General features: G+C 49.4%; 1 protein-coding gene across 3 annotated transcripts; it reads right to left on the bottom strand.

The window, feature by feature from the left end:
* Nucleotides 1-318: 318 nt before the first annotated feature.
* taf3 (TAF3 RNA polymerase II, TATA box binding protein (TBP)-associated facto) lies at nt 319-12,933 on the bottom strand. 3 transcript variants are annotated; one of them, XM_086028779.1, is made up of 9 exons: nt 12,787-12,903; nt 9,590-10,364; nt 8,086-8,328; nt 5,464-7,271; nt 4,043-4,057; nt 3,933-4,012; nt 2,667-2,985; nt 2,473-2,579; nt 319-677 (listed from the first exon to the last, which is right to left on the bottom strand). In XM_086028779.1, the coding sequence occupies exons 2-9, from the start codon at nt 9,753-9,755 to the stop codon at nt 563-565; spliced, it is 2,853 nt and encodes a 950-aa protein (XP_085884905.1). In that variant the 5' UTR covers nt 9,756-10,364; nt 12,787-12,903; the 3' UTR covers nt 319-562. The 3 variants fall into 3 exon arrangements, with proteins under 3 accessions (XP_085884905.1, XP_085884904.1, XP_085884906.1); XM_086028778.1 differs by having other exon boundaries at nt 3,933-4,057; nt 12,787-12,902; XM_086028780.1 differs by lacking the exon at nt 9,590-10,364 and having other exon boundaries at nt 3,933-4,057; nt 12,787-12,933.
* Between the last annotated feature and the right edge of the window lie 74 nt (nt 12,934-13,007).

Raw genomic sequence — 13,007 nt, 5'->3', positions numbered from 1 at the left:
CGGCTTCAAACGGGATGTTCGCCGCGTTTGGGGCTCATCCCCGCACTGTTGCGCAAACTATACCAGGGAGGGAGTCAAATAAAATACAAACTGTTCAATTTAAAAAAATGTACAGAAATTACAGAGCATTAAAAACTCATACCTGAAAATGCAGCCTGCATCAAGTCGAGTGCCAAGAGCCCCAAAAAACAGCACTTGCCTTGAGGATTTGTATTTACATTTATACACTGGGGCGGGCTGGGCTGGGGGGGCCTAATATGTACACTGAAAGCAAGGATGACGAAAAATCTTCTTTGTGAGCATTTTGGTGAGAAGATGCTGGGCTAAAAGCCTTTTTTTTTTTTTTTTTTTTTTTTTAACCCCCCATGTTGTCCAGGCTAACATTCATCATTAAAAATCCTCATAAGTCACTCTCAGCCATTGTTTTTTGTTGTAGTTGTGTTTTTTAAACTTACAGCAGTGCCAATGGCTCCTTCCAAAAAAATATGCCCCCATGCCCCCCACCCCACACACACATGCACGCACGCACGCACACAACAAAAATGTGCCTCTTTGCATAGATTTAATGGGGTTTGTGTTTCTTCTTCTTGTGTTTCTTGTCCTTCTTCTTGCTGGAACATTTGACACAAAACCACTGCTGGTCTGCGGGGGGCGCCGTCACAATTCCCACGCAAACCCTGAACACAGACCAGAAGACATCATCATAGTCTTAGTCGTTGTCGTCATCGTCATCGTCGTCACTGTCCGCAGCAGCGGCAGCTTTCTTTTTTTCTCTAATGCAATCATTTCATGTTTTAGGATGTTGAATTTGACTGATTTGATAGCCGTGAGCTACAATCATCCCTGTCATGAAAACATTTCACTCTGTGTGTCGTGACTCTACCAGTTTCACTCTGCAAAATTTTGCACGCCATTTCCATTTTTTGGGGGGGCGGGGACACATGTGTATGCCTTCAAATATACATCATCATTGTATCATTATACTTCATCACTTTATACTTGCAGTGTTGCAGAAATGTGCTGCACTGTACCACAAGGTCCTTTTTTCAACATTTTGGCTCCCAAAATCATTTGGGCAGGCAAAATATCCCAAATTGTTCCACATGGCAAATGTGTCACTGGACAGAAATTCAATCATGGGGCACTTGCACCGGCAATCTCCGAAGTTAAACGCAACTCAAAGTGGACCATCTCGATACCCGGTGCCGGTCCAAAAATGTTTACTACGTTTTTGAATCTGAGATGCAAGTGAACGTGTCGAGATGAATATGCCTGTTGTTTGTTCGCCAGCACATCAGCTTTCATAATACAGTGGCACCTCTACTTAGGAAATTAATTGGTTTTGGAAGAAATGTCTTCAGTAGAAGTTGTGCGTAATATACAAAAAAAACAAAGAGTAGAGTATAGAAGAATAGAGTAAAGGATAAAAATGATGGTGGTTGACCTTTGAATTGCTGTCCTCATGGCTTTTTGCCCTCTTTGGTTCATGTTCTCTCTCACAAGTGCTTTTTGCCTGGCGTTTTGTAAACGACTGATTTAATAACGTGGCGACTGTCATATTCTTTGGCGAGATCAACCAAACGCATCCCTCTTCCATACTTTTCTATTGTCTCCTGCTTTGTTTGTATGGACAAACAAACGATTTTCTCCTTTTTTTTCTTTTCCTCGTTTCTAGTTCGGAACACCTCATGGGCCGAGCGGCGAATGACGAGGACGCCGCGCTGACCTTTCTATCACATATGTATCTATCTACCGGTCCATCTGCACGCACACATAGACACATACGGAAGAGGTCCCTCCCATTAGCCAACGGGACGCCGGGAGGATGCCCGCTAATAGCCAATGGCAGAGCAGCTACGAGTATGTTGCGTTCAGGAAACTCCGGAGCTGCGAGTATCAGCCCATACTGTATTGTTCCCTTTCGTATCCTGAAACTTCTTTCGGAACGAGAGGCGATGTTTTCCCGTCGAGGCGTTTCGTAACTTGAAAATTTGGCATGAAGAGACGTTCGTAAGTAGAGGTACCGCTGTAATAGTAATCGTAATAATAATATCACGTCGCTCGCTGGTGAAGGGCCGAAACCTCCTCAGTGACAACTTGGTAAATGTCATATTTTTTCAATAGTCAGTCCACATGTGTGGAAACGGATTTTGGACCAATGTAAGGTGTTGAAAAACGGCTTGCTCTCTTTGATGATGACCCAATGTCAACAGGCGAACCAACATAGCGGTTTTGGGGTCTCCTGGGACTATTTTGAAGGGGCAAAGATTCGGCCCGATGCCAGCAATACGTATTTCATCAATGAGCGGCAGGTGGACTTTTTTTCTGCGAAGCGTCATCGCTCTGAATTCCAACACATGGCAAATACGCTTTTCTAAGTCAACATCAAAAGCAAAAATGAAAATCGGGCTTCAAATTTGCTGGGCGGCCAGCGTACTCGGCACGTCGCACGTGAGAATCAAAGCTGCGTACCAGTGATACCAGTCGTCGCAGTCGTCGCATCCAATCATGGGGCTGCCGTCGTCCGGCTTGTCGCATCCGGGACAGATCCAGATCTGATTTCCGCTTTCGTCTCGAATCTGAAAAGGGGAAGCCAGGGGTGCCAAAGGTCAAGGTGGGCGTGGCCCCGTCGCGGCGCCCTGGTGTTTGCGTGCCAGTCCACTCACCACGTACGTGCTGACCGTCTCGGTGACCACGCTGCGAACGGGCATCTTGAGGGAGGCGGCCGGGGACAGCAGCGGGGCCGCCGCCGCCGCCGCCGCCGCCGCCAGCAGCGACGACGACGACAACAACGACAACGAGGAGGAGGGCGCGGGAGGCGGGGGCAGCGGCGACGGGGGCGGCCCGCCCGCGCACGGCAGCGCCGGCAACAGGACGGGAGGCGGCGGGGGCGAGCGGGGCCGACCGGCGGGGGCCGACTTGGCGGCGGGCGTTTTGGGGGCCGGCGCTTTTGCTTCCGAGTTGGGAAGCACCTTGCTGATCACGCTGGAGGGGGCGACAGGACAACAGAGGACCACTTCATGGCATGTCGCGAATACGATACGGCAAAACAAACTCAGATGCCAACCACTCCGACGCAGCGCAACTACCACAGGGGTTATGAATAAAGAGTTTGCTTCGCGACGTGCTCCATGCGTAACGTGCCTCGAAATAACTTGCGTTGGGAATGGGTGGCGCTACGTGACTAAATGGACTCGGAAATGGAAGATTATTTTCTTGAACGGAATTCACTTGACATGCGTCGATGCCGCTAAAGAGCCAAAGCTCAAAGCGGAATAGCCAGTCACTTTTGGGACACAGGTGTCAAACTCCGGTACTCGAGGGCCGCTGTCTTGGGTGTTTCCCTCCTCCAATACACCAGAGTCAAATGATCGGGATGAAAACGAAAACCATCGGGCTCCCGCTGAGCTGAGCCGATCGTTTGAATCGGGCGTGTAGGAGGAGGGAAACATCGAAAGCATCCAAGATAGCGGCCCTCGAGGACCGCAGCTGGACATTCGAGTGACATTTAAATTTCCCCATGAGCTGTTTGTAATTGGTCTCATTTCAAATGAAGTTTGAAATAAATTAAATTAAAAATAAACTCATTTGAAGAAAGCAAGAGTTTAATGAAATGAGAAATAAACCATTTGAAATGACCGTAAATACAAATACCAAAAAATGACATTTTCCAAATGTCATTTCAGAGATGAAAAGGAAAAAAAAAAGTGTCCGGGCCATTTTTGGGTGCGCTTGAGCCGACAGTCCAACTGTGGATTCTCTCGTTTCGTCAGATTTCAAAGACGTCACGCGAGCTGAGCCAGCGAGCGGCATCCGACCTCATGCACCAGCGCGGCCGACAGAAAACAGCCCAGTGAAAAGGTAACAAGGAGAGAGAGAGAGAGAGAGAGGAAAAAAAACAAATGTAAAAGGGAGCCTTGAGCCGGTCTTACATTTTGTCCTGGCCTCCCACACGCAGCGTCAGTCTGGGAATGACCGGAGAGGGAGTGGCCAGCGCGGCGGCGGCGGCGGCGGCGGCAGCGGCAGCGGCGGCGGCGGCGGCAGCGTCTGCCTTCACCTGTGCAAACGCAACACAACACATGCTCGATTGAAAAGGCCCGTTAGAGCAGCTGAACTTTAGGCGGGGCTATCAGAGGCCCGCCGATGACTCCGTCCGTCCGCAGCATCTCTGGAGTAGGAAAAGAGGCCAATGATGGGCATTTGCAATCATTGGGTCATCGCCTACTCCCAAATTACAACAACAGCACGAATTGGAGCTTCTACTTGACGCATCAAAAGAAAAGTCATTCTTGGAACACCACTCGATTAGGTTTTAAAAAGCAAAAACACTGCATGTTCACTTCTACGGAGCCGCCTTCATTAATTGCCCGCACGGCGCTTTCCTTGTGCTTCCCGGTAGTCACATTCCGGTAGTCACATTGCAAATGCAGAATATTCTGCCCTCTAGTGGTTCAACGCACGCTGGCCAATGAATGCCACACGACGCCCGCCATTTCACCCACCGACCGAGTGACACGCCCAGCCTGTCTTGTGCGTGGAATCCGGGACGGCAATTTTGGTTGGTTAACTAACTGTTAACATTTAGCACCTTATCCCTTTGCGTGACAAGTATGTCCTTGCGCGGGACCTTTTTGGACCGTAAAGATCTCGACTGGCGTATACGTTTCAACGAGCCGGAAGTAGAAGTCTTTGTGTCTTCTTCAAAGAACCTTGCGTTATTTTGCAATTGTTATTTGACAATACCCGAAAAGGTCTTTTAACATTTTGCAATAAAACGCTATAGTAGTGTTTATTACTCAATCTTAAATATTCTCCCGAGGTCCCCTGGCTCGCTCCAGTTGATAACATCATCATCATCATCGTCGTCGTCGTCATCTTCATCACATCACGACAGTCTTGTGTTGTCGCTAAATGCCATCTTGGCTAAACAATTGGAAACGAGATCCTCCAGGCCGGTGAGTGGACGTGCACAGAACGCAAGGACGGAAGCGTTTGGGCTAGTTCAGATGAACGCGCACACTTGAGGCAAAAACGGAGCCAGTAATAATTCAGTAACTCGATACAAACGTCCGCGTTTCTTTTGCGATACACGGTGCTTAAGTTCTGATCAAGTGGGCGACTTCGCCCCCAAAATAATGAAAATGGAAATGGCGGCCAGAGGTTTAACGCGACACCCCCACATTTGGGCCCAACCTCGCTGTGAGTTTTTGCGCATTTTCAGCAATTACTTTGAATCTTTCCAGGGTTCAAATCGCCGCCTCGTTTCTGAAGGCCAACGCCGGCCGGTCACAGGCCTCCAAGTCGACTCTAACGTCGGGCGTGCTTTGACCAGCCAAAGGCGTTTTGGAGGTCCGTTCAAAAACAGAAAAAGAAAAAAACAAAGAACGAGAAGCGCCGAGCCCTAGCGCGGCACGTGACTCATTTTGAAAAGTAAGAAGCAGAAAAAAAAAGCACAACAAAGACCTTCTCCAATCTCAGTCTGTCCTTCTCTTTCTCCTTCTCCTTCTCCCGTTTGTCTTTCTCGCGCTCCTTTTCTTTCCTCTTGTCCTCCTTCTCGCGCTCCTTCTCCTTGGCCTTCTCGCGCTCCTTCTCCTTCTTCTTCTTCTTCTCCTTCTTGTCTTTCTTCTTGTCCTTCTCCTTGCTCTTGCCGTCCTGGAGGACGGGCAGCACGGAGGGCAGGCGCTGGCAGGAGGAGGGAGCGAAGAGGGTGGCTCCCTCCCCCAGGGCGATGGGGGTCAGGGCGCCTTGTTTCTGCCGGTCGTCCTTGCTCTTGTCTTTGCCCTTGTCTTTCTTCTCCTTGTCCTTCTTGCCTTTTTCCTTGTCCTTCTTTTTGTCCTTGTGCTTGTCCTTGTCTTTCTTGGCGCCGGCGCCGCCATCGCCGTCTCTGGCTTTGACCTTGACGGAGGCCTCCGGCAGCGCAAAGTCCCGCTGGCCCAAGAAGTCGTCCTCCTTCAGGCCAAACTCCTTCCAGAGAATCTTACCATCCTTGGACACGTCCTTGCCCTTGTTCTTCTCCTTGTTCTTCTCCTTGTCCTTGTCCTTGAGCTTGCTCTTGTCCTTCTCCCGCTCCTTGTCTTTGGGCTTCTCCTTCTTCTTCAGCTTGGTCTTCAGCTCCTTCTTCAGCTTCTTCTTCACGTCCACCGCCGACAACTTGGTTTTCTCCTCGAAAACCTTGAGCAGGGGTTCGGGCGTCGGGGGCGAGGCCGAGCCGGATGAGACGTACTCTCCGCGGTTGGGCGGCTGCGCCGAGGGCCCGCCCTGGTGCACCTTCCGGATCACCTCGTTGATGGAGTCGTCCAGCGTCCACTTTCCCTGGCCCAGCTGCAGGTGGAGCGGCGCGGGCGCGGAGGCGGGCGCGGGCGCGGGCGGGCCGGCGCCCGGCGGCGCTTTGGGCTCCATGATGGTCAGCCTCCTGGGGCTGGAGAAGCCGTTGCTGTCCGAGTCGGAGCCCGAGGAGAAGGCGAAGGGGTCGGGCCGGCGCTCCGAACGCGCCTTGGCGATGACGGCGCTGATGGAGTCCTCGATGGCGCCGTTGTCGGGCGCCGCTTTGAGCAAGGGGCCCTCGTCGGGCTCCTTGCCGTCCGCGTTGTGCCGCGCGTGGATGTTCTCTTTGCCCATGCGCTCGCTGAGCAGGGACACGGGCAGCTTGTGAACGCCGTCCGTCTTGCTCGGGGGCTGAGGGGCTTTGGCCACCGCCGTCTTCGGGCTCTTGGGACTTTTGGGACTCTTTGTCCTACCTGGAGACTTCTTCCTCTCCTTGCAGGTTTTCGGGGGAGAATGAATGGGACTGCCACCCCCCGGGGCAGGAACGAGCCCTTTCGGGGACTTAGTTCTTTGTCTCGCAGGCGATGAGACTTTGGGCTTCCTTCCGGAGGCGCCAAGGACTTTTTGGTCGGGGTGTTTGGGTATGGTCGGCTGAGGTCTGAAGGAGGGCGGGGCTCCGGGCGGTGTTTCGGGCGACGGCGGGTCAAGGCTATCGTGAGAGGGCAGCACGCCCGGCGGAGGCACGCGCTGGGGGTTGAGGGAGGTGAGGGGCTCCCGGGGCTCGGCGCCCCACTCCGGGCTGAGGCCGGGGAGCACGCGAGGCCGCTTGGACGTGGGCATCATGCCCAGCGCCTCGTCGGGACTGTCCAGGGGCCTCTTGAGCGGGTGGTTCTCGTCGTTGACCGTCTCGTCCTCGTCAAATTCGTCCTCGTCCTCCTCCATGGCTACCTGCATGGCTTCGGCTGAGGTGCCCATGTCGGGAAGGACCTCCTCCTCCTCCTCCTCTTCTGGAAAAGAACGGGGACACGTGTGTCAGGCGGGCTAGGTACACGAAAAGCGGGCCCGGTTTGACCATTTTGGCTCACTTGTGTCACGCTCGGCGAAGGTCTATTTTCTCGTTTATTGAATAGTTCAGAGCCGCCGGAAAGTTGCGACTTTCCAAAGACAAAGGATTCGCTCGTCCGGCCGACTCGGCGGCGTGCGTGCCGGCCATCGCGTTCAGCGACTCCACAGGGCTTTGTTATTTCAGCACGTTTACCAGCGAGTCGGAGCAGACGCAAAGTTGATACATTCGGCCGGCGAGCCAATGTGACTGCGGCGGCAACAAAGCGGCCACGGAAGTACGTCCGCGAGCTGTTCTCTCGCTTTCTCCCCATCTCGGTGGCTGCTCGGCGCTAAAGGCTTTCCCTTCCATTCCATTCACTCTTTCTTCCAGCACTTTGTTACAGTCGTCGAGCTTCTCGAAACACGTCTATGTCCACCCGGGCCTGCGTGCGCACAGTCAAACAGCAAACGGCTCATTCAGTCCCACGCGCTGCCTCGATCGCTTCGCGGACGCTTGGATAACTGGAGCAATTAGAAAGGCAATGCGTCACGTATGATAACGTGATGGCATTCCGGGAGACGGCGAGTATCATTTCAACAGTTTGATGGCGTCAATCTTATCCATAATCAAAACCGCTGCTTTTCGTCACAAAAGGACAGAAACAAACTCTCTTGACTCACTCTTCCCACGCGTTCTGATGAAAATCGACAATACGCTCGAGGTATCGAACAACTGAGCCGATCATTTGACGTCCACGGGGGCGGGGGGGAACTCACCTTCTTGTAAGGACACCAGAGGCGGCATGTAATCTGGAATATAGTCCTTGCGCTCTTCGGCAACAAGCGCGCCAGACTGAGGGAACTGCAGCACATTGTTCTTGCCGACGGGGAAGGTGGGCAACTGTTGGGGGAAGGCCACGGGTTCCAGGTTGTTGACATAGTCGTCCAGTTCACTCAGACTCACACCCAGCAGCCGGAAAGCCTGACTCACATCGTCCAGGACAGGATCCGTCCTCCCGTCTGCCATGTCAATGCAAAAATGCTAATGTTAGAACAACCACGCTAGCTAGCTGTACGCGGGCTTTAACTTTAAACTACGACACGTTTCGCTGGTGTTGGGTGGAATTTTTCTACCGCCAAATCGCCACTCTTCAGGAGACCCCAAAAACGCCATGTTTCTTCAATCATTAATATGGCATCGTCAAAGAGCAATAATTTGTACAATTAACACTCAGATGTCTGGACTGACCAATTGTGAAAAAATATGAAATTGACCAAAATTGTGACGGGAATGGAGGCTGCGACCCAAATCTTTTAGAGTTTTTTTTTTAAAATCCATTTACAAACATTTTATTTGAATCGTGTACATTTTTTAAAAATACTAGATTGATTAGTGGAATGTGTTTTTCAAAGATTAGATAGATTTAATAATCACAAACACTTTATTTGAATCATGTACATTTTTGAAAATATATCATTTAAGAGTAGAATGTGCAGATATAGATTTACCAAACATAGGGAGTGAGAGTAAAGCGTCGTCACAAAAACAAATAATGAAATAGAGATGCCTGAAAAATAGCCTGTACTTAGGTACAGTAACAAAGTATTTGTACTCGGTTACAAGTCACCACTGCTATTGACCAAGTGTCATCTTCAATGGAAAAATGTAATACTCAAGTAAAGTACAGCTACCCGAAAAATGTACTTCACCTGCCTATTGAGTTATTGGTCACATTGACCTGGTCTAAAGTGTTATTGTTATTGTCATCGTTTTGTTTATTGTGTGTGTGTGTGTGTGTGTGTGTGCGTGTGTTTTTTACGTGGATCTCGTTTCTTGTGGTAAATGCTATAACAGAGGCAAGTTTATTGTTAAGTTTGATGTAGTTCTGTCTTTTTTTTTTATATTTATTTTCACGGCAACATTTTTTTTGAGTTTTAAAAAAGAAGACAATGACCGATATTTAAAAGTGATTGGATGAAAAAAGGATTTTCATGCAATGATCCGTTGTGTAATGCTCTACGTTTGGAGACTCGTCAACACGCATGAGTGAGGGAGTACGACAAAAAGGTTCGGGGGTACACAAGCCCAAAACTGTTGGGAAGCACCGGTGCACAGTGCTGCACTACTTTCCCTAGAGGGCGCTAGTCTGAGGACAACAACGTGATCGCGTACTCAAGCACGAGAGCAAAAAAAAAAAGAAAAAGAAAAAAAGAAAAAGAAAAAGAAAAAAAAACCCGCTGTACGTAGAGTGGTAACGGGGTCAACTCGAGATGCACTTACACAGCTCGGAGTAGCGATGGCAGACTCGGCCCATCTGCTGGATGTATCGCTGCAGCACATCGGCCAGCAGGTCGCAGGCGGTTAGCTGAACGGCGTCCCAGCCCAGAGCCTGGCAGATCTGCGCCACCGACACACGCAGCAGCGAGCGGCCATAGCTCTCGCACATCGTCGTTCGCGCTCCTTCAATCCCGCTCAATCGCGTCTCCCAAGCTCGCGCCCGCTCGTCATGGTTCACCAAAGGCTCGCTGGGGCGCGAGCAAAGCCGCTCAAGGGGCCGATTGGGCGCATCTACTTCGCTAGCTGTGCTGGCGCTTTTGCCAGAGTCGCCATCTTGAGTCGCTCGACAGACCCATCCCCGAAATGCTCTGTGCGCATGCGCGAAAACACTGGCGGGCCGAGTGGGCTGCGGTCATGATGCGTTCGGACTAACTGGGAATCCGGAAAACCCACGGGCCAATTTCTCTATTTGCAACTTCCTTGGTCTTCGCTCCTCTTCTTACATGCTAGCGTCTCCCACTACTGATCTATTTAGGAGGTCAACAGAGGAGTGATGGGGAGGAGGAACAAATGTGTCGAGAAATGAGACGGTCCTTCCTCGATGACGCTCTTTCATGGAGACGGCAATTAAAGATGACGTCACGTCATTGACGTGCGTCACAAATCAGTCGTCTCCGTGTCACAATGTCCACTTTATGCTGTATTTGTCAAGTGGAATTTTAAAAGGCCAATATGGATCAACCCCGCACTCTTCACAAATTCGATCGCGAGTGGGCTTCTGAAGGAGAAACAAAACAAAATGGAATATGATGGATTCATAAGCAGCAGAAATTGGGATAGCGAGTCTATACAGTCTTTCTCTTTAGAGAAAACACAATATGTATACACTACTCACAAAAACTTGGAGGACATTGCACCCAAATTTTAGGTTGAACCTGAAAAGCACTAAGTAGAAACTTGTGCTTTTATCGACTTTGGAATATCTAACTGTTGAATGTTTCAACACTAGAATTACCTCATGTGGTTAAGGACGACACAGTTGCTGATGCATTTCCGTCAGTCGCTTTACTGCCATGTGGCGTAACGGAACTGCCCATTCATACAAGAGTTTCTTTCCACTACGACTCACACGCAGACGACTCCCCTACATTGAGCCAACATTCCAGATGAAATGTCCCTTTAGTCTTTGTTTACATCACAAACGGCAAGCATCAGGCCCGTCCGTCCCAAGCAGCCAATACTCAAGAGTTCCACAAATACCACTTTTTGCGCAACTCGCCCTTTCTCAAAGTCTGATCTTTCACTGAGCGACGAATGCTTGCAAACTAGAGCATTTGGGTTTTCGTCAAAGTTTGTAAAAAGCTGCAAACAGATTTTCTTGTTGCAAAGAAATGTTGACCATCTTTTCCTTGAAAATGTATTATCCTGCTAACAGTGGCAAGTGTTTGCAAAATAGTCGTGAGCGTTTGCAAATGGTTGTAACACATGTCGCCAAAGTTCTTTTTGATTTGTCAATTCTAGCTAGAGACTACTTGACCATGGTTCCTTGATGAAATCGATCCACTGAGATCATTAGCAACCGTCGTGCCAGGCAAGAGGAAACAAGGTACTAAGTGGGAGGCAAAGACCCCGCAGGGGACTTTTGGGGAAGTCGTGGACATCCATGCCGAGGAATAACTCCATTCAGTCTAGGAGGGTGCTGCAGAACCTGGCGCCGCTGCCGCCGCCGCCGCTTGCTGCTCAAAACCGCTGATGTTAACTTGAAACATGCTAGCTCCTCTTCCCCATTGTCCTCTGATGAGGGTGATAAATAACATAGCCGGTCCCATGTTGGTTTCGAATGCTGGGGAAGTTTTGCAAAGTCGATGCACATAATTTGTTTTCGCGGTCCATATTAAATTATGTAACGGACCAGATCATGACCACAGTCCTTGAGTTTGGCACCTGTGGTTTAGTCAATGATTGGGCCGATACAGGCGGCACGGTGGTCGACTGGTTAGCACGTCCGCCTCACAGTTCAGAGGTCGTGGGTTCGATCCCGGCTCCGGCCACCCTGTGTGGAGTTAGCATGTTCTCCCCGTGCCTGCGTGGGTTTCCTCCGGGTACTCCGGTTTCCTCCCACATTCCAAAAACATGCATGGTAAGTTGATTGGACTGTCTAAATTGCCCCTAGGTGTGATTGTGAGTGCGGATGTTTGTCTCTGTGTGCCCTGCCTTTGGCTGGCAACCAATTCAGGGTGTCCCCCGCCTACTGCCCAAAGACAGCTGGGATAGGCTCCAGCACGCCCGCGACCCTTGTGAGGATAAGCGGTATGGATAATGAATGAATGAATGGGCCGATACATTTCCAAGGACGCCCTTCTGTGACTCATGTTGTGATTTTTGCCATTTGGCTCCATGTTAGAGAACAGCAAGTTGTGCAAAAAGTATTGAAACATTGAGCGGTTTACAGACATTCAAAAGTGGCAAAAGAAGTTCACCTGTAAAGGTAAAAGTGCATTTTAGGTTCACACCCCAAAACCTTTTGTGAGTAATTTATACAAAAAGCGACAATTGTTCACCGAGTTTGAAAACAAAGTTCACCTTTAAAGTTACCGAAGTCTATTTTTTTTTCTAGGTGAGTATTTTGCAGATGACCTTTTACTTGTACCTACATTTTTAAACATATCTATATTCTCAAATGATGAAAAATGACAGACTGCTTTTCTTGGTTGTTAATAAAAAGAGGAAAAGTATTTTCCGTGCAGATAATTATTTAAAATGACCAAAACAGGTATTTTATATAATTGCCAGTAAACACATAGTTTTACTTTTGTTCTTAAGTACTTTTCAGAGTCTGTATACTTTTAATCAAAAAGAGGTAAATCAGTACTTGGATTTTTGCCAGTCCTTTTTCTTTCTTTTTTTTTTTCCACAAGTATATGTACTTCTACACGCACGAACTATCTGTTGCCTCGCCTGCCTTCTTTACAACGTGATCGGTATAATTCCATTTAATGCACTATTCTCAACGCGGGTCGCCACTTTTGATGCAACGAGCCACAATCGTGATCCCTCGAAACTTTGTGACGTATTGCCAGCTATGAGCTCTTGTTTTCGGGGGGGAAGTGAACGCAGCATAAAACTCACGTGATCTCGCCGACGAAGAAGAAATTACAATAAAACTCAAGTAAATCTGCTAACTTGCGTTTCGTACTTACGGTTGAAACTTTATAAGATTACATCGCTGATAAGAGCTCCGCCGAAGTTACGCTCCGACAAACAGTTGAGACTTCAACTTTGTACGTTTAGCTGCATCGTCCATTTCCTGTTCTTCCTCCCGCCGCGTGACGTCAAAACCGTCGACTACGACCGGAAGTACTCACAATCTATACTTACGTACAGATATTTGCGTAAAAAATACTAGTAAAGTAAAGTACTA

This window comes from Filicampus tigris, chromosome 4, assembly GCF_054856515.1.
Source record: "Filicampus tigris isolate MCC_2025a chromosome 4, RoL_Ftig_1.0, whole genome shotgun sequence".
In the NCBI taxonomy this organism is placed as follows: Eukaryota; Metazoa; Chordata; class Actinopteri; order Syngnathiformes; family Syngnathidae; genus Filicampus; species Filicampus tigris.
Note: the sequence above shows the minus strand (reverse complement) of the source record. Positions and strands in the feature narration are given on the sequence as shown.